Source organism: Silurus aristotelis (assembly GCF_946808225.1).
Source record: "Silurus aristotelis genome assembly, chromosome: 1".
NCBI classification, from domain to species: domain Eukaryota; kingdom Metazoa; phylum Chordata; class Actinopteri; order Siluriformes; family Siluridae; genus Silurus; species Silurus aristotelis.
The window spans coordinates 28,825,310-28,847,482 of record NC_139574.1 but is presented as its reverse complement, the minus strand read 5'-3'; the positions used below and the strand labels follow the sequence as shown (position 1 = coordinate 28,847,482).

Sequence of the window (22,173 nt, the reverse complement as noted above, 5' to 3'; positions counted from 1 at the left end):
TATATATGGTAGGGGGGCACAATCATGTTTACACTGTACTAGCATTATAGTTGCACAACCTCTTATACATACAACTTTTACACTTCACTTACGTAAAATTCACACTATACGCACACAACCTTCACACTGCACTCACAACCTTCGCACTGTACTCACATTATACTCACAAAACCTCCACACTATTCTCATGCAATATTCACACAAACTTCACACTACATCCACACAACCTCCACACTATCTTTACATAACCTTCACATTATACTCACGCAACCTTTACACTTAACTCACACAACCTTCAACCTGTAATCATACTATACTCACAAAACCTTCACACTGTTCTCACACTCTACTCACACAACCTTCAATCTGTACTCATACTATACTCACACAACCTTCACAGTACGCTCACAATATATTTAAAAAACCTTCACACTATTCTCACACAACCTTCACATAATTCTTACACTATACTCACACAACCGTCAACCTGTACTCATACTTATCTCACACAACCTTTACAGTATACTTACTATATACTCACAACAGTGTTGGGCATTAACGTGTTACTGTAACAAAGTTACTTTTGACAGTAACTAATACTGTAACACGTTACTTTTAAAAATAAAGTAACTTTGTTACCGTTACCGTATGGTGCGTTACCCGTTACTTTTTTTAAATGAATTAATTTCGGCTGAAGTGTAGACTACAGCCTAACTTGCTTACAGCAGCATCGCACTGTGGGCATGTCTTCGTTTATTCAGGTCTCTGTGGCAGTAATGTCGAGTCGAGGCGAGAGCAAGACGAGTTTCTCAAAGTGGAAATATGCTCATTATTTCACTTTAGTTGAGTATAAAGACAAAAACTTTTAAGTTAAATGTAAGCTGTGTCTTTCTGGTTCGAAGCTCATATCTACTGCGATAAACAGCAACTCCAATCTGTTGAAGCTCCTCCAGGACCCCCATGCCTGAGGAGCTAGTAGCTAGAAGCTAACCCAGTGTTGTGTTCTACATTGTTGATAGTTTTCATACTTCAGCTGTGAAAGGAACATTTTTAAGAGCTCAACACAACAGCTTTTATGATGCAGAAGCCACTTTAGTTTTTGATTGTGAATATATTATTCAGCTTGTTTTGTTATTTATTTCAAAAATCCTTCTGATATATTCAGTTTGTGCTGGTTTTGTATGTCGCTCTGAATAAGGGCATCTGCTAAATGGCGCAAATGTAAATTTAAATGTGGTCTGATTATAATAAAATATTGTTTAAAAATTACTTTGTGTTTAAGTCAGTTTTGTGTTTGTATAGACCATAACACATAAAATGGGATTAATGGGAACATTAAAGAACGTTATTTGAAAAAGTAACTAAAAAGTTACTTTTAACAGTAACGCATTACTTTTTGGTGTAAGTAATCAACAAAGTAACGGAGTTACTTTTTGAATGAAGTAACGAGTAACTGTAACTAGTTACTATTTTTTAGTAACGTGCACAACACTGCTCACAAAACCTTCACACCATTCTTACACTATACTCACAAAACCTTCACACTATTCTCACACAACCTTCACACCATTCTTACACTATACTCACACAACCTTCACACCATTCTTACACTATACTCACACAACCTTCACACCATTCTTACACTATACTCACAAAACCTTCACACTATTCTCACACAACCTTCACACCATTCTTACACTATACTCACACAACCTTCACACTATTCTCACACAACCTTCACACCATTCTTACACTATACTCACACAACCTTCACACTATTCTCACACAACCTTCACACCATTCTTACACTATACTCACAAAACCTTCACACTATTCTCACACAACCTTCACACCATTCTTACACTATACTCACACAACCTTCACACCATTCTTACACGATACTCACACAACCTTCACACCATTCTTACACTATACTCACAAAACCTTCACACTATTCTCACAAAACCTTCACACCATTCTTACACTATACTCACACAACCTTCACACCATTCTTACACGATACTCACACAACCTTCACACCATTCTTACACTATACTCACACAACCTTTACACTGTACTCACACTACACTCACATAACTGCACTGCACTTACACTATACTACAGAGACAACCAGATTAACTTCACACTGTTTTTACACATGAAATATAAGTCTTTCACAAAAAAATTTGATTTGACCTTATGCTTTGTGGTCTTTTTTTTTTCTTTTTTTTATTTAACCTTTTTATAGGGAATTGTACATGTACTGTATTGTAAACTCAAATTGTGAATTACTTTTCATAAATATTTTATTTGCTACTTTAAATGAATAATACAATTATAAACTAGGTTTTATTACATTTTCATGTAATTTATTAGTACAAACTCTGTTTTGAAATGTTACTCGAAACTTTCAAGTTACTTGCGGCTTCTCACAAACGATTGGATTCAAGACCGGTTCCAAATAAAAAGTCGTGAACTATTAAGGTCGTGAGTGTCAAGGTCGCCAGTATCAAGGTTCCACTGTATATAATTTAAATTCAGGGAAAGATTCATGACATTTATAAACCATTTGTGTTTATGGTATTTTTGTTGCTTCAGAGGTTCTGGGAAGCTCTGTAGATTTGCTTGTGTCATCAAGTTTTTAGAAGTTTGCTGATCTAAAAACAAATTGGAAGCAGTAAACTAAATGAGTGTTTGAGAGTTCACATTGAAGATAACCTATTAAAACACAACAACCAAATGAGTGCAATACTTTATTTACAGTAGTTAATAAGTAATTTGAGCTCCACAATTTGGAAAAAACTATGGCCTAAATTTGGCCTAAAACTATTCCACATCTTGTTGAACATCTCATTCCAGATTTATTGCTCCTTTGCGTTTGTAGTAAGCTCAAATACCCTGGGAATGCTTTTCACTAAATTCTGGGGTGTGGCTGTCAGGATTTGTGTTCATTCAGCTACAAGGGCATCAGTGAGATGTTGGGAAGGAAATTCCAGTTTTACCTGTTTAGTAAAAGAGAATTGGTTTGCTTAGTTTTATTTAACAGACAATGTAATGCTACAGCAAACATAGATATTCTGTAGACACAGTATTTGTGCTTTTTACTTTGTGGTAAAATTTTTTCAGAAGAAGCACATTTACTGTAGGTGTGATGGTCAAGGGTGGACATAATTTTCTGTGTTTGCTTCCTCATATATTTACGTCATATATGAGGAAGCATTTATGTGTTTGAGTACTGCACTAAATGATTAATATTATATTAAAATCTCTGATTTCTGCATCAATATCCATCTACTTTTTCGACTTCTACTCACAATTTTAATACTTTCAATCATTTTAATTTTTTTTCAAAGTTGAATCAATCATGAGGTCAGTGTAATTTGAGAAGCAAATGGCTGTGGTTGCAGGCAGCTTCCTTCTTCCAATCTATTTTTATCCTTAAACTTTTAGTTTACATTTTCCCCTCAGAAGGTTTTCCACAAAGTAGAGTAACTGATACGAGGAAGTCTGCCATGTGCATTCTCCTATCCATACACAAAAAACCAATACACAAAAAACAATATACACACATCCCCTGATGGATAACATGCACGTAAAGGTCATCTTTACTTCCCAGTCCTAACCGTGGAACAAAGAGATTTTTATAAATAGGTAAACTTCCTTAGAGACGATCCATCACATCACAGTTCACCACATTACAGGAAACTGAATAAAGGTCAGCTTTTTTTTATTTTTTCCTATTTACTTTTTTTTAAGAGCAAACATAATGGAATGATAGAGAAAGCAGTGAAATATGTTAGCATTAGTCATTTGATGTACAATAGAAGTTTTCTTTTCATTACCTGAGAGCCAATCAGGTTTTACCTATAACAGAATAAAAGCACCTTGTGAATTAAAAAAGTGTGATTCAAAGTGCGTACAACAACTATGTTTGCTAAGCAGTCTGTGCTAGCATTCGATGATGAAGCTTCCTAACCAAGAAGCAAAAAGTGCGTCCAAGAACAAAATGACTGGAGAGTTTCATTTAAACCCTGACACAGTTTTACAGGAAATAGACCATATGGAAGCACCTCTATAATGAATTAGTGTATTCTATAATTAATTAAAGTCAGAGATTAAAGCCAGCTCCTGAAAAAGTTGAGTTTGTTTAAACACATCTCTTGGAGCAAAGAGTGCAAAATCTGAACAAAGTGTACACAGTGAGGCATTACGAAGAACTTCCCTCTCTTTCGCAAAGTCCTGACCCCTGAAACCAAGTCCTACAATGTAATTACAAGATAAATGAGTGGTACAGCATGAACAATAATGGGTTCCACCATTCTCAGAGTCCTGTGTTTGTTTGGAGAAGTTCTTTATTTTGTCCAGTCCAGGTCCAAGCACAAACAAAAATGTAGGCCAGGAGCAGGCGTGTGGACAGAGCCATGGAGAAATTTACCTGAGCATGTTATCATGTCTACTTGAAAGGATATACATGATATCTTAGACCTGTGATTATCCAATGTTTGTCTCATCATTGGAATTATAGTGGGGACATCCGGGGCACTTACAGGATACAGGACACTCAGGGAGCTGTCTAGTAAAATGGCACTGGAAAACACAAGAGCACATGGACAGCAAGCAGCAGAGTTCTGCACAGTTTTCAAAAGTGTGAGAAGATCTTCTGTAGTGAAAATTCCTCACAATTTTATCTACTGAATGTTATGGAAAATATGTGTTATCGGATTTAAGTTTTATGGATGATGCTAAACAGAAAACACCAAAGACTTGTATGGCTAATGATGAACAAAAAAAACCAAAATGATGAAGATTAGATTTTGTTAATCACATAAACAGAAATGGTTATGGTGAGACATGTTGACTCTTTGCTTGCTAATTCTGAGTAGTGGAAGTGATGCTTTTGTCTGCATCCCTTTAAATCAGCTTCCTCTTTCGGAATAAAAAGGTTTTATACCACAAGTTGTTTCAGATCAGCAGTTCAAATTTAAAAGCATCTGATCAAAGAAGCATCACTTAAATCATTACGTTCTGCTTCTTCTTCGATCTCACCCAAAGACACTACTCATCGGCATAATCTGGAGGATTTCTGCACCATTGTTCTTTCATGTGGCTTCTCAGGAAATAATAGGGAACAACATTAACAAAAAGCCTTCATTCACACACACACACACACACACACACACACACACACACACACACACACACAGAGAAACATATTTACAATTGACGTATATGGTGAGAGCAGCAAAGGTGAAGAGAAGGCAAGGGAGTTTCCCAGGTTCAATTATGAAAAATTTGATGATTTTTCTTTCAATGACAGCGTCGGCCACAGGCAACCGACATCATAGCAACGGGAGCTCATAAATATTCAATACATTTTACAGCATAAACAAAAGACAAGGCTTTGGAAAAACACAACACTATATTTAAGTCAGGCTGTAGGAATAGTGGCACTCAGATATGATAGTTTAAATTCAAACAACCACACTTTTATAACCATTAATGCAAAATATTAAAAAACAATTTCAAATGTCAAAACAAAAAGCACACACACACATATTATATATATATATATATATATATATATATATATATATATATATATATATATATATATATATAAAGATTTTAAAAAGACATCAAAAATACATAAATGTAGCTTCAATAGTCCAGTTTTTCTGACAAAAAAAATAATGATAAATAGTAACATTTGAAGCAAATTTGGATAAACACACAAACTTAAACACACACGATTACAATTAAATAAAATGTAATTGCACTCCATTTTCAACTGTACATTCATAACTGACATTCCTTATTTTACAGCTTCAGTAATAGCAGTCCATCAACAAAAATATTTTATTTTCTCGTCTTACAAAGTGTAGTGAAAATTCCTAAATCCGCCATCACACGTTCTGCCCAAAGAAAGATGAATTATGTACAACTCAATTAAATAAGTCTTGGCTTCGTTATGTCCTTTATGTGACCTTCAGGTCTGGCCATGTGTGGTTCCAGCTGCAGGATTTCAGTCGTTATAAGGTTTGAGTTTGAAGCACGAGGCGTCTCGGAGTGCTCCGGTGAGGATCTTTTCGTACGGTCGGTGTGCAGAAGCATTAATGACACGGCTAATGCGCTTGATTGCACGCAACAGTGTTTTTGGGGCGTTTCGAGAGCGTAGCTGCCGCACGCTGTGATTCAGAGCTTTGGCCAGGTCTCCACTGGCATTCTGGCTCTTCCACAGGTGCAGTAACTGTGCCACGTAGCGGTGCATGGGACAGGAGAGCGCCAGTGCTTGTACTGCCTCTTCGCTCACCTTCTCACCAGGCAGACTGTCCATCAGTACCAGCAGGTCCCCCAGGGTCACATTCTTGAGACCTGCACACCGAGACACCTTCCTCTCACAGTGGTTTAAACCTGGTGGAGTAACAAATGAACACTAAGTGACAAGGACTTTCTTTTTTTCTCCTACAAACAAACAGTTTGACAAAGAGGACAATTTTTAGTTATTAAAGAATGCCATAATCATACTTTTAGTTATAGAGATTAGTTCCCTTTACCAGCTAATCTTTATTCTCTATATTTAAGAAAAAAATGCAAAGCAGTGTAAACTCCTCATCCTTAGAATCCCCATCCTCAGAACCCAGATCTGTATGTAGAGTTAGTGCAAACATGTCACCTCAGCTTTCCTACACTGTTTTTTATTAGCGTCCTTGCTAGCCAGCTGCTACTTATTTTCAGGTTTTAATTGAGAATATGAGAGATTTCAGCTCTTGGGAATTTTTCTCTGGTCAGCACACCATCCTTCCTTAAGTCAGGTTTCAGGTCCGGGTTAAAAAGAACCGATTTCATAACGAACATGTAAATCAGGAATTTTATTCAATTCTGCACAAGAAGATATCTCAATGCCTTACTTGGAATTTTTCAAACTGTTTTTGACCGTGTGTGCTCTGAGGTAAGTGGAGGTTAAAATGTACTCTAGGGTATTTTGGGACCATCACTGAGACACACTTGGCCAGTTTTCTAAATATGGTTTTGACTCAGGTCACAGTAATTTTCACTCAGGTATGTCTCTTTCCAAATAAGTGTCTTCTTCTGGTTAAAGGAGATATTTCTCACTGTTAACTCACCCCCATTACACACAAACTGCTTACCCTTTCAGAACATTTAATTAAAAAAAACAAAAAAATTTTTTTGGGTGATCACCTTCCCAGAAACACATGTGGTTTTAATTTGAGGTGCAGGAACATAAAGGGTAAATCAAGCTGCAACAACCTATGTAAACTCAAAAAAAGATTTGCCTTAAAAAAAAAAAGAGAAGCAGGGTAACCTTGTATGATGCTGTAGAATTTCCCCTGGTCTTTGTTCTGTTCTATCCAAAGCCGCAGTAGATGTAGAGCTTGTTGCTCTGGGCTGCACTTCTTCTTCAGAGGCTCTACAATCTTCTTATCTACTTTTCGGCCAGGAAGACTTTCCAATAGGAGATCCAAAGAGGCAAGAGGAGGCGATAACAGGAACTGGAACATGGCCTTTTCACACAAAGTTATGTCTACAGAGAGAGAGAGAAAGAGAGAGAGAGAGAGAGAGAGAGAGAGAGAGAGAGAGAGAGAGTCTTGCATAAAATGCATAGTCTTTAACAATCTTTCTTAATATTCCCAAATCCTAAAGAAGAAAATCTGATTTTGAGTATAAAAGTCAAGTGTGATTAATATTACATCTTTAACAGAATAATTCCCAAACCATTCTAACATATTTACAATTAAACCCAGTTGTGCTTTAACACACTCCATTTCACACAGAAAGTCTTTTATTGAAGACGCCTATAAACACTTCATCAGTACCGTCACATTTAAGCTGGCATATTGATTTTTTGCTAAATTGGATTTTTATAGCTGCTAATAAAATGGTTTGTTTTGTGTGCAAGTTACTATTTAGCTTAGATGCTACTCAGTCCTTTCCTGTTTTAGAGATCAGAAATGAGTGTGATGTCTCAAATCCACTAGCAGTTTAAATTAAAGTGTGAACAGAAATGTTCATCCACCACAGCAATTCTTCAACAGTTACAAATGTATTTGTTTATTTTATCCGTTTTCACGTGCATTTAATTTTATGTCAGCTATATGTATTAATTCCTGTTCTAAATTACGTTATAGCATATATAAAAATGCATTCCTTCACCAGCCTCTCTTTAATTCATTAATTTGAAGCTAATCATTTTCTGTTTGAGGAACATGAGAAGAATGTTTACTTAATCAGAATGGACAGTTTACATAAAAACACTTGCAACCAAAGCACCCTGGTGCATTCCACTTTGTAACACACACTCTACAGTCTGGCACACCCACACCCACACAAACACTCTTTAGCTGGATCAATCAGCAACATCCTGATGAGCAATGTAAACCAGAACCCAGCATTTCCCAGGGGTCCGGATGCCGGCTGTAACTACTGAGTCACTGGCTTCCAATCGCCAAAACCAAGCCACTTTGTCAGAAGAAGGACACATAATTCTGTGACAGATCTGGCAGACGGAGTGCAGAACCGCATGGATGCTCCAAATAACAGCTGTTTAAAGCATCTTCTTTCAATTAATGCTTTGGTGCTTGTAATCATTCCGGTATCCTAAGTGACTGTGCGGCTGGTTGCTGAGAAATTTAATGCCAGGTCACTCCAGGGTTCTTTGGATATGTCTTTGGTGGAACCATTTCTCTTCTGTTGGAGGTTTTGATGGTTGCGCTGAGGTCTCAGAAATTTAGAACTTGGGCCTGGAAAATTACCCCTGTTACTCTATCCATCAGATTTTGGCTTTTAAGCTAAATTAAAAATGCATATCCTGATTGTTAGCCTGGATTAGACCCCAGAGGCACTTTAGAGCGCTTTAGAACATTGGACCAGAGAAATGGCATCCAGAAAAAAAACAATTATTCTGGAGGAAATCTTTAATAACATCTGGATTCTAGCTCCAGGGCCTGGATGTAAATCATGTGTGATATTCTTTAGCAACGTAAGAATCTTTCATGGTTAAATAACCACTAGAGAACCCTGTTGTGTAAGAGTGTAGTTATTCTTTAAGGCCGTTCCTTTTTTCATTGTTGTCTCTGGTTCTGTGGATAGCTAGTTATAACGAAGAGTATTTTAAAGTGTTTTAAAAAAGGGTTAAATATAGAACACCAGGGTGTTCTCTGGTTGTCCCTTTGGTAAATGTATAAGAGTAGAACCTTTGTAGGAGAGTAAGATACATTTTTATTTTACAATAAACCCTTAAAAAGTTTTAAATTTGCACAAAACACTTAATATTTTTATTGGAATTATGAAATAGTAAAACGAGCAATAATTTGTAGCTTGTTCTGTGCACTCGCACAGCAAAATGTTTGTCAGAGGTAAGAGTACTAGGTAAGAAGAGTACTTGGCTTCAATGGAACCCTTTCTGCTAATTCTACATAGAGCCTACATATACCTTACATAAAGGTACCTGAAAGTGAGATTTGAGTTCCTGAAGCTTTGAAAAAAGGGTTGTTTGAAAAATTAAGGGTTCCTGGTTCCCAAAAAGGGTTTTACAATTATAGTCTATATGGATTCCACAAAAATGGGACAACCAATGACCCCTTAAGAGGTCCTCTCCTCTTTCTCAAGGGGGTCCTGTAGAACATTTAAGAGTGCAGATTTTCTGTAAAAAAAAGTAATTTGATACAGTAGCATTTTTGTCTGTCTGTAATACACTGGACCTTTAGAGAGTGGGCCTTGACAGACAGCTGAAGAACCATTAAAGGTTTTTAATTTTAAAGAATGCCAGCATGAATCAATGTGAGTGCTAAATGGGGATACTGCCAGTCACAGTGATTTTCTGCAGCATGGTGTTCCGGTGAAGGTTCTCTCTTTCTCTCTCTCTCTCTTTCTGCAATAATATGAGTGGACTGCATGAGTCAGCATGAGGAACGTGTGTGCAAGAACGGCCAGCACATAACGAGAGCAGTAAAAAAGGAAAAGTGCAACTCTGACATCCCTTTTAACGTGAACAATAACCTCGGAACGATTCTGCACTCTGACTCAGCTTCCTCTTCAAACTGTCGAGAATATAAACAGTTCGTCCGGGCGCCAGCGGGACTCACATTAAAGCACAAAATAAATGTGAAACTGCATCGTTGCTGCTGCTGGAGTGAAAAATCATCTTAAACAAATAACTAAAGGAAGAAAGAACAATCCTCAGATAAATGGATAAATAAATATTGCGTAGTTAGAGTCACTGAGGTTCTACAGGGTTTTCTGTATCATTAGCTGGCATTATTCTTAGTCTGACTGTCTACTACAGTGCTGTGCAAGTATTCAAGTACACTTAAAAACGAGGTTGCGGTTGAATACTTATACAGGACTGTTTTATTTGATTTTAAATATCAAATTAAAAGGATATAAAATAAGATATGTGTTTATAGATAATGCATGATCATTGAAGCATGTTTGCTCTATTTGAAACAACAAACATAAAGAGTCTAACTGTGCCTACCTGGCTGCCTGTGTCCCTGTCTGTGTCTGCCTGTATGTGTGGGTTTCTGTCTGTCTGCCTTTGTCTTCATGTTTGTCTGTGTCTGTCTGTCTGTGCCTGTCTGTTTTTCCCACTGTCTGTCTATTGTCTTGTCTGTTTGTCTGTCAGGGCCTCTCTGTTTGTATCTGTTTGTCTTTCTTTGTCTCTTTGTCTCCTTGTCTGCCTCTGTTGGACTCTTTGTCTCCCTGACTGTAAAATAAATGTATATTTTTATTAAAATTCAATAAATTTCAGTTTAGTTCTTTTAAATAATCTGCAGTCCTCCACCTGTTTCCCTTTAAAACACCCCTGTGTGTGTGTGTGTGTGTGTGTGTGTGTGTGTGTGTGTGTGTGTGTGTGTGTGTGTGTGTGTGTGTGTGTGTGTGCATGCTCACCTGCGTGACAGACGGTGTGTTTGCGAGTGCAGTCTATAGTAAGTTCTCTGTCACACACGGTGTCCTGGGTGGCAGTACCAGGGTTTCGTGTCTTCATGCCTAGCTGTGAACAGTCTCGATGAGGAACACAGGGTTCAGTGGCTGACACCATGCTTGAGAAAAAACCCTGTGGACATTTCTCACACACCGCGTCACTGTCAGGTGTACCTGTAACACACATAAGAACACACAAACATGAATTCACTGAAAACACACATATGCATCCACTGTCACTGTTAACAGTTTGAGTTTCATGACTATAATGCTTTATTAACATGTACTGGAGTTTCAGGTGTGGAACTTTCCAGAGTGTGTTATTAACTGTGTTTGGTCTAAAATGCAAATAATCTCCAGCCAGTTATCTAAACGGTTCAGCAGCAGCAGCAGGTGGATTGGGAACACCACTTCCTCTTTTCCACCAAATCAAATCTAACAGGCTTCATGCAGTCAGATAAATCCTCACACCGATCTGAAAAAAAAAAAAAAGATTAACACCTGTCTGTACCTGCACACCTAAAACATGGCCAGGAAAGAAACACCTGAATTCAGACTGAAGAACAAAAACAATGTAATAAAACAAAAGAAAAAAGTGGAACTACGGAGAGTGAGCAAAAGGACATCAACTGAATTTCGCTCATGCTATATCTAAAACAAAAAAAAAACAAAATAAAAAACTCCTACTAAAACTAGTAATGATCTATAAAGTAAATAAATCTAATTTAATTATTCAGTTTATAAAAAAAAAACTCTAATATAAAATATTAACAGAATTTGTTTTAAAAAATTTAGTTTAAAAAAGAAATATGTTTAATATTAAAAATATGTTTTTTGTAGGGAAAAAAAACATTATTTATTAAACAGTTCAATATAAAGTCATCCACAGCTATTCCTAATAATACTAATTACACAATAAATATATTATAAATATAGCAGGGAGTACAAAATAAAGCATGTAAACCTTAAAAAAATCCTATTTATAATATATTAAATTTTGTTCTAAATTTAGGGTTAATCATTATTTGTTGAGTTCTCTGTCGCCATCTGATGGAGTGATTCATGGTGGGTCATCGTGCAGAAAAGAGATTACAATATTACAATAATTTATCTGGGGATTTCTTAATGAATTAAAAAAGTTTACAAATCTTATTGTCTTTGCAAAATTTAAGGGGGAGTTGCAGGGAGTATGAGGACAAGTAGGAGAATGGGTGGAAAAGTCCTGATCACAAAGGAGTATGCAGATCTACAAATCTATCTAGGAAGTTTGAAACGCTCCAGTGGTTCCTTTCATTCCTCCCTCTCCCAGTGGTGATGGTGTAGGTGGTGCTGGAGATTGTGATGTTGAAGGTTTTGGTGGTGGTGATGATGAAAATGATGATGTGGTGGTAAAGTTGTTAATGGTGTTAGTGATGAAAATGGTGATCGTGGTGGTAAAGTTGTTCATTGTGTTGGTGATGGTGGGAATTGTGGTGAAGATTATGATGGTGATGTTGGTGGGTGGTGATTGGGTGTGGTGGTGATGAGGAACCCTGGAGGCTAACAGCAGGCCTTATGCCGCTCATCATAACTAATAGCTCCTTCACGCTACAGCGAATATTTCCACCCAAAGCTGCACCCATATTAAATATATTAACATATTAATAATTATATATATATATATCAACATGCATCATGAGTATAGTTTCTGAGCTACTCTTCAAATGATCACTCATCTTACAGTGGGGAAATTATTATTTGATCCTCTTATGATTTTGTGAGTTTACCCCCTTACAAAGAAAGGAACAGTCTAAAATTTTTATAGTAGGATTATTTTAACAGAGAAAGACAGAATATATAAAAAAAGAAAGGTTATAAATTAATTTGTATTTGATGAAGTGAAAAAACCATTTGATCCCGTACCAAATTAGCAAAAAAGTCTGACCCAAATGAGTCCAGTTCCTTTAGAAAAGACCTCCTAATATCAACTCATTATGTGTATAAAAGACACCCATCACAAAATCAACCTCTTCCATTTAAACCTCTCCACCACCATGGAAAAAAAAGAGAGCTTTCAAAAGACATCAGGTACAAGATTGTTAACCTGCACAAGGCTGGAATCGGCTACAAGACTCAGATTGTTGCCTTGGCAGTATGTTATGGGTCATTGTCATGCTGGATGAAACATCTATAACACATCTTCAGTGTTCTGGCTGAGGCCAGGAGGTTCTCACACAAAATCTCTACAGTGCATGGCCCCATAATGTGGTAAAGTCTTCCTGTACCCTTAGCAGAGAAACAGACCCAATGCAGAATGTTTCCTGCTCCATGTTTGACAGTGGGGATGGTGTTCTTTGGGGCCTATTCAGCATTTCTCTGCCTTCAAACACGCCAAGTCGAGTTGATGCCAAAGAGCTCAATTTTGGTCTCATCTGACCACATCGCATTCCCCCAAGCCTTCTCTGAATCATTCAGGTGTTCACTGGCAAACTTCAAACAGGTCTGTTCATGTGCATTCTTGAGCAGAGAGACCAATGGTTCTCTTGTTGACTGTGGTTCCAGCTCCCTTGAGATCATTGTGTAATTCTGTAATTCCTGTGTAACTCTGGGCTGATCCCAAACCTTTCTCAATATCATCATTACCCCATGAGGTGAGATTTTGCGTGGAGCTCCAGAGCGAACCAACAGTGGTTTCTTTCTCACTTGCTGATGGTCTTGTAGCCCATTCCAGCCTTGTGCAGGTCTACAATCTTGTCCCTGACATACTTTGACAGCTCTTTGGTCTTGCCCATGGTGGTGGAGTGGTTTGAGTGGAAAAGGTTGATTCTGTGATGGGTGTCTTTTATGCACATATTAAGTTGATATTAGGAGTTCTTTCCTAAAGGGACAGGTCTCATTTCGGTGTGTAGTGGTCAGAAATCTTGCTGGTTGGTAGGGGATCAAATACTTATTTCACTCACTCAATCAAATACAAATTAATTTATATATAATATACATTTATGATTTGTTTCTGGATTATTTTTTTAATATTCGTTCTCTCTGTTAAAATAAACCTACTATAAAAATTCTAGACTGTAAATCTTTTTATAAGGGAGTAAACTTTAAAAATCAGCAGGAAATCAAATAATTATTTCCCCCACTGTAAGTATGCATGTTTGTAATAAACACTGCGTGTGTTGTGCTGTTCTAATGATATAAAAGGAATGACAAGGTGATAGATAGATAGATAGATAGATAGATAGATAGATAGATAGATAGATAGATAGATAGATAGATAGATAGATAGATAGATAGATAGATAGATAGATAGATAGATAGATAGATAGATAGATAGATAGATAGATAGATAGATAGATAGATTTTTTTAGTAATGGAGAACTGATCATCTGCCCTTTAAAAGAAAGGTTCACTCGATAACCATTACATTTCCACCAGAGACTGGGCTGTTTTTAAGAAGAAGCCATGCTGGTACTTATGAGGACCCTAAAAAAAAGGGTGTCAAACTAAAGCTGAATGATGATCTCTGGACAGTTAATTGGAGCTCAGTGTTTTAGTGACAAATTCAATAAAAATAAGTGGTTGGATTTTGGTAAGTGTTGGAGAACAATGACACAGAACTGGCACACCAATATTAAGTATTTCAAAGATTTCACAGCCAGAGATGGAAAAAGTACATACATCCTTCACTAAAGTTGTAGTACAGACACTCATGTTATAAACGACTCTTACGTTTTCACTCAAGTTAAAGTGAAGAAGTTTGGGGGAAAAAATTTACTTAAGAAAAAAGTAGCCATTTCTACTACCTGTTTTAGTGTCACACTGGTAACTGGACCTCACATCATATTAATATATCAATACAAAACAATTTAACATTTTGCTATCTAATAAATATATCCAGGCTGAACATCCACCATATAGAACACAAGCAGAGAATAGATGATGATGATCAGGTGATCAGGAATGCCTCTGTTCTCAGTCATGTTTAGATCACTGATTCCCTCTGTCTCATCTTCATTAGCCATAGTTCTTTTTGCATTCTGCCTTGCTCATTGTTAGCCTTATAAACTAGCCTACGTTTGTGGTGCGTGGATGCCAGGAATTGATACACCAGTGGCAGGTTAAAAAAGTCACGAAATGACAGAAAACAGGTTGATGGGCTGAAAACAGCGTGCAATGAGAAGACAAAATATTGATCGTGTCATGAAATAGATTAAAACTAAAGTAACGAGCCTGAAAAAAAAATTTTATTTTTAAAATTTTAAAAAAATTTAAGAAGTAGAAAGTACAGATATTTGTGTACAAGATGTAATGAATAAAAGTACAAATCTGTCCGAAAAATAAATAGTGAGGTAAAGTACTGACACCAGAAAAATATACTAAAGTACAGTAACAAAGTATTTATACTTTATTACTTCCAATCTCTGTTCATGGCTCATTTACTAAAGCATGATGTTATTAAAGTACAGAATTTTCCAATATTTTCTGCTATTTTAGAGTGCTTTCACCACTGTCTAGGTTTAGTTTGAGATAGAAAAAGTATTTTCTTCCAAATAAAACCTCTACCATTTGTAATCATTAAAAATGTAGAATCTTTGAATACTCATTTATATGCAACTGAGAAACCACTTTGTGCATTTTTACTTTAGCTTGCTTGGCTAGATAACACTGCTTAGCAAAAAGCTAAAAAATCTCACATTGCCCTCCAATTTATATTTTTAAACTGAGCTCATTTTTAGCCCTGTCCCTTTTAAAGAAATATAGATGTAGTAAGAACATTTTTAAAAGATGTGTAACTTAAGAGTTACATTAACAAAACATCACCCACGCATTGCTACTTTGACATTGGAACCCTTCACGCCCTCACATATGTTTATTTGGGGTCACGGCCTCAAACATTTTGAAACTTTGGGTAATCTGTTCTTCTCCTTCTGCTCTCAGCACCAGATCAATGCCACTACACACAGTGCTAAGAGAATGTGGAGAGAATAACTCTGTGACCTTTCCGTTAACATTGATGTGGTGGTTCTGCTCTCCACATGGCCACGTGGGTTCTCCACTTCTGACAGATGGCTGGTGCAGCGGTGGCTCAGCGGTTAGTATTCTGAGAGCTAGCGATCGGAATATTGGGAGTTGCCAGACAACTGTCAGGCCTGTGGGTTTTAAAAGTTTAGCTATGAGTGTGTCGCTTTGGATGAAACAGGATTTTTTTAATCCAATGCCTAGAGAAACCTGAATGCTTGAAGACATTATCACAACTCAATTGTAGCTTCCAAATAGATGTCCATTATGTTTTAGTATTCAATTAATCTCAGACTCTTTTGGAATGTTAATAACATTTGTGAGGATAATTACCAGGTATGGAGACCCCAAATCCTAGCGGACAGGTGCTGTGTGGTACGCAAAACTCCACAGAGAGGTGGTATCCAGGTACACACTCACAGAGACGGTTGTGTGTGGCATTACACTCCCTCTTGACAATCTGTCTCTCCTTACAAACTGGGGTACAGTGCTGGCAGCTTTCACCCCAATGCCACTGTTCTGCAAAGCGGCGCTCTGGACAAGGATGGCACACAGTGGCCGAGTTCGATGTGCAGTGGCGTTCTACTGCTGTGCCTGGAGGACACTGATCACACAGCAGAAGCTCTGATGTCACAGGGTCACGTTGCTGGTACCTTGGGGTTTCATGGTAAGCCCAGGCAAAGGACACAACGAAGAACTATGATAAGAAAGGGATAGGACAGAAGACACATAAAGGGGAAAAAAGTGATAAGGATGGAAATGAGGTTAAGAGTCAGTGGAGTACAGTAACAAAATAATATTAATCAAAAAAACTGCTAGCGCTCTGCTAATGTTCAAATGCTCAGGGCTTGGTCAAGAGTTCCTGCTAAGAGAGTAAATCTTTTAAACTTTTACCATAATGTTATTGTCATAGAGTTTAAATTTTCCTTAAGGATTCTTTGGATGTTAACATGTTCTACTCTGATGGCAAAACCCCTGGTTATAACTCTCTACAAAGAACCTTAAATAAAGGTGAAAAGTGAAAAAAGGATTGTAGAAGATATTTTAGTGCAATAATAAGGATCTTATAAGAGTTCTATAAATTCTCAAAAAAACTTGGCACTACAAAAATGCTTTACAATCACTGTACAATTATGATATTTGCACTTTTTAACACGACCTGTCAGATGAAAATGCAACGCAGTTATTGTCTGAGCAGAATGTCATTACAGCAAAATTTCTCCAAAACACTTAACTACTGAGTGCAATTTGGATCTCTGCTGAATGAGCAAGACCCACACAGTACACATTACCCACAATTCTCAGCATTGCTGATTATCCAGACCAAATGTTGTGTTATGTGCAGCAGGTGGGTGTGAATCCACATCATTAGCACATGGGAATGCCACACATATGCTAATTGAACAGTGGAAGACCAATGAACTTTTAGCCCTGATCCAGACTTCCATTTGTCGACGTAAAAACCATAATTACATGCTAGCTCAGAGCTTCTGACTGCTGTAATTACATCGTTCTAGAGATCTGAAAGAAACTTATAACAGACCCCTCTCGTGCCCTGTGCCAGCTTCACCCCGATTTCAAGGTATATAGCATTCACTACTGCAATGTCTCGGCCCACAAGAAAGCTCCACAGCTTTAAATCAGAAACTGTCAATGGTTTGTTTGATCATATCTAAGAGCAAGTAGACAGAATATGGAAAACACGGAAACATGCATCACCTCTCCCTAAATACTGACACGCTGCTGATGGATGGGTTCCTCAAGTTCTCTACCGAACCACTTTACGATGACTCACTGGTTTCAAAGCAAATCTTAGTGCCCTTTCTGGCCACAGTCTTCAGGACGTGATTTGATTGATTCTATGTGCCTTAGTGTATACAGGCTATTAAAAACTTAAAAAGCAGAAGTAAATCAGTGAATTGACAAAATAAATCTAGTTTTACACATTTGGTGAAGGCCTATTGGAGTGCTTGGCTGTTAGGTACCTTAGCTAGCAACGAAAAGAAAGCTACATGTTTATGGTGTCTTGTTCTATAGAAGGGATCTCTTATTAAAGTTCTCAATCACATCAGAAACTGGCAACACCATCTATATAATGAATACCCCTAAGAACATCTTTCTTGTAGGGTTTTTATAGACTAATGTTTTTTGGGTTAAAAACCTTTATAAAAGAATTTTACAAAAATGTATCCTGCTTCTACACAAAAAAAAAAAAAACAAACAAAAAGCTTGAACTTTATATGAACCAGCATCCCAAATAATGTAACAGCCTAAGGGCAAACAACAGATCCTGAAATGTTTGCATTACGGGTTCTGGAGGTTATTTAGATGTTAGACATGCTTAAACATGGAATCTGTGAGGGAGGAACAGATGAAAGTTTACAAAGTGGAGTGATTTTTATCACTGTTTTATTTGTTTAAAAAAAAAAAGTTCCTCCAAGGCACACACTGTACATTATCAATGCATTCACAGAGGACAATGTACATCATCTATAAAGTGTTGAATTTAATTTAATAATTAAATGCAAATGTGTATTTAACATGTATGGAAGGAGTCTCTATTATCAGCGTTTAGCAGTTGTCAGTTGTAAAACTGTACAGTAGCTTTGTGTCTTTACAGTGTAATGAGGATAGAACGTGTGGGTATGTGGTCTGGGTGGGAACAGCAACACTGCTGCTGTTTTATGACTCACACAAGGGAAAGTGTGATTCATTTTAAACTTCTCTCCATCTCCACTGCTTTAAATGTTTTAGCTCCTGTTTTCTGCGGCAGCGTGACTCTTGGATTAATGCCTGGCAGCAGGTTTTATTGTTGCTCTTATCTTCAACCCACAGCCTTTATAGACCTTCAGCCATTTTGCATGAATCGTTTCAAAGCGGCTGTTTATCATCCGAGACAACGAGCGCTCGCTGTCTAAGTCCTGAACAAAAGAGGAAGCCGTTGCTCTGTACTTCCTTTCAGGTGTATTTGTTCTTTTTTAAGCATGTATCTTGTTTTCAGTGCAATGTGTTGATTTCAAGTGTTCTCTTTCTTTACCAACACTGGAGGGAGAGAAACAGAACAGAAAAAGAAAAAAAGACAAAACAGAGGACAGAGCAGGTTTAGGGAAGTTAATTCATTTCCACCTGCTACTGATAACGACCTGATAACAATCCCTGCACGTTACACACACAAACACACAACACACACACACACACACACACACACACACACACACACACACACAGACACAAATTTAGAATCTGTTAATGCACACATTCTCTCTCTCTCTCTCTCTCTCTCTCTCTCTCACTTTCTCTCTCTCTCTCTCTCTCTCTCTCTTTCTCTCTCTCTTTTTCTCTCTCTCTTTCTCTCACACACATTCAGCAGCTAGAAGGCCTGTATGGAGAAGCTGCTATCGAGTGGAAAAATCATGCTCGATCTGGATCCTCTGTAATCTGAGAGCCATCAAAACAAGGACATATGCAAATCACACATGCAAAACACATCACATCACACAGCAGAACAGCTATTCTTCATCACCAAACAAAACACAAGAATGATAAATCTATACCACTTTATGAAACTCTATCATATTCTATGTAACTCTATGAGACTATGAGATTCTATTGCCTTCTATGTGACTCTGTACTGTACTCTATCTGACTTTATGCGACTACATTTGACTCGATGTGACACTATTGTGTTCATTGTGAGACCCTATATGTCTCCCTTGTACTCTATGAAACTCTCTGGTATTCTATGTGATTCCATTGTAGTATATTGTACTCAAGTCAAAATCGGCCCATTCACCCTCGTTCTCTCACTCCCTCTCTCTGAAAAACCTGTATGGAGAAACTGCTGATGAGTGGAATATCATGCTGGATCTGGATTATGCAAAATATATTTGATTCTCTGCAACCCTCTGGCATTTTGAGTGACCGTAGTACTCTATGAGACTATATGTGACTCTGTGTAACTTGTATTGTGTGATTCTATGACATTCTATTTGATTCTATGTCACTCTAAGGTACTCTCTCTGACTCTGTGGTAGAATCAAATGTCCTAGCCAGTGAATATGTAATCAGTGTGATTGTTTGGAAATGGTGCTAAACAGTAGAGCTTTTATATTACTCTATGATAAAACATGTTGCTATGACAGCAGAAGGAAACGTTTTTCATAGCTTTGTTCTCTCTAGTGATTAAAACATTTGAATCAGTCTACAGATGAACATGACTGACTCCTCCTGCTTCTGCTGAAATAATGTATTTAAAGTTGATCACAAATGGTCACTGGAAAAACATTGATCATATCAGGTGCAAATGGATATGTGTTTCAGATATCCAATTGTAGTAGACAGTTGTTAATAACTAGTGCGAGCAGTGTGTTTAAGCCTGTATGATACTTTAGGTAACTCTATACCTCTGTATTCTATGGTACTCCAGACAACATGATATACTACTATATAAGTCTCTGTGATACTCTGTGGTACTCTCTGGGATTCTCAGGTACTCTGTGATACTCTGCAGACCTCTGACCTCTTAAACCCTGTGGGACTATTCGGTTCTCTGTGGGGCATTGTAATAACAATTGTGATTGCCTTATTCAGTTTTATATTATAAGACAGTATAAGAAAAACACCATTTAATTGAAGTGAACAATATCAATAACAGCTAGAGGGAATTAGTTCATTTAGTGGTGAACTACAGCACAGTGTTGGCGGCTTTAAAACACATCTGAATAATTTGGTGTATTTTATCAAACACTCCAGAAGCACATCTGTTGATGCTGGGTACATGCTGCTGCTGCATGCACACTGAACTAACACCTACAGTGTTAAACTGTAGTTACTGTGTTACAGTGTTCAGATCTTTGTTAGATTTAAAATAAAATGTTACAGCACTGCTAAAGGCTATTTAAACTCAAGAATTTCACTTCAGCAGTGCACTTTAAGACTAATGCAATTGTATATTTGTTGAGCCAGATGAATGTTAGTTACCTGCATTAAACAGAAGTTAACTGTACACTAGGAGTTACTCCACATGAGTCAATTCAACACTACAGAAGTTAATTCAACACTACACAAGTTAGTGTAACTCTACACAAGATATTACAACACTACACTAGGTTGTTCAACACTACACAAGTCAGTTCAACACTACGAGTTATTTCAACACTACATGATTAAATTCAACATTACACACGTTAACTTAACACCACATGTGTTAATTAAGTCCACAATGCACCCTCAGGTTCCACATGGTACTAGTGATGAATAATGTCTTTTAAGGGTTGTTCAGAGCGAACCCTTTAAGGAACATTTTTTTTTCTAATAGAATCTGATAGAATTAATTTTGATCAACTAGGAATAGATTCGTGGTTTAGTTCGCTTTCATTCACCTGCGCGAGCTGTTATTTCGCCCGTGACGCGCGCTCACACATTCATAAATTTCCCTACACCCTTCGTCCTCATCCTCATCATCCTTATCATTATCATGCTGTTTGTACTCACCATGCGAAGTCTCATAGCTGCCCGCGGCGTCGTGTCGCATGCGCTCATCCTCATTCTCCCGTGTGCGCTCAATGGGATTACACTTTTATGTGTGTGTGTGTGTGTGTGTGTGTGTGTGTGTGTGTGTGTGTGTGTAAACTCTGCGGGACATTTTATAGAGCGTGGGGCAGCCGCGCCCACCCACTCCGACCACCTCTGTCTGTCTGTCTGCCTGCCTCTCTCACTCTCTGTCTCTGTCTGTCTGTCTGCCTCTCTCACTCTCTGTCTCTGTCTGTCTGTCCGTCTCTCTCTCTCTCTCTCTCTCTCTCTCTCTCTCACACACACACACACACACACACACACATGCACGCACACGCACACACACATAACATAAACATATATATTCATTAGAAGCGTTTGTTTGTGTGTCATTGTGTTGCATCTTTGGTCTGGTACTACTTGCTACTGGAGAAATGTTCACATTCACTCGCCCATAAACACACGGTTTCCTCTTTGGTCCAGTTTTGGGAAAATCTTATTCATTTTTCTTCTTACAGCTTTTTTTTCCAAGTGGGAAATATCTCTGAAATTGAGATTGACATCAGAATGCACTTTCACTGCTGTGTGTTTGGACAGAGATGCTTTAACATGCTCTGAACATTTCACATGAATAAATTCAAATTCTTGAGGTTTTTTAAAACTCGGTCAATGGAAGGAGTCGGGGGAAGGGGAGCTTTTTTATTATTATTATTTTTGGCCTCA

General features: G+C 37.5%; 1 protein-coding gene across 1 annotated transcript; it reads right to left on the bottom strand.

Moving 5' to 3' along the window:
- Window positions 1–5,750: 5,750 nt before the first annotated feature.
- On the bottom strand, window positions 5,751–21,796 carry LOC310725195 (tumor necrosis factor receptor superfamily member 11B). Its single transcript, XM_083539942.1, has 5 exons — window positions 21,433–21,796; window positions 16,273–16,636; window positions 10,909–11,115; window positions 7,325–7,543; window positions 5,751–6,411 (listed from the first exon to the last, which is right to left on the bottom strand). Exons 1-5 carry the CDS (start codon window positions 21,484–21,486, stop codon window positions 6,023–6,025), a joined length of 1,233 nt encoding a protein of 410 aa, XP_083396068.1. The 5' UTR covers window positions 21,487–21,796; the 3' UTR covers window positions 5,751–6,022.
- Window positions 21,797–22,173: the final 377 nt, after the last annotated feature.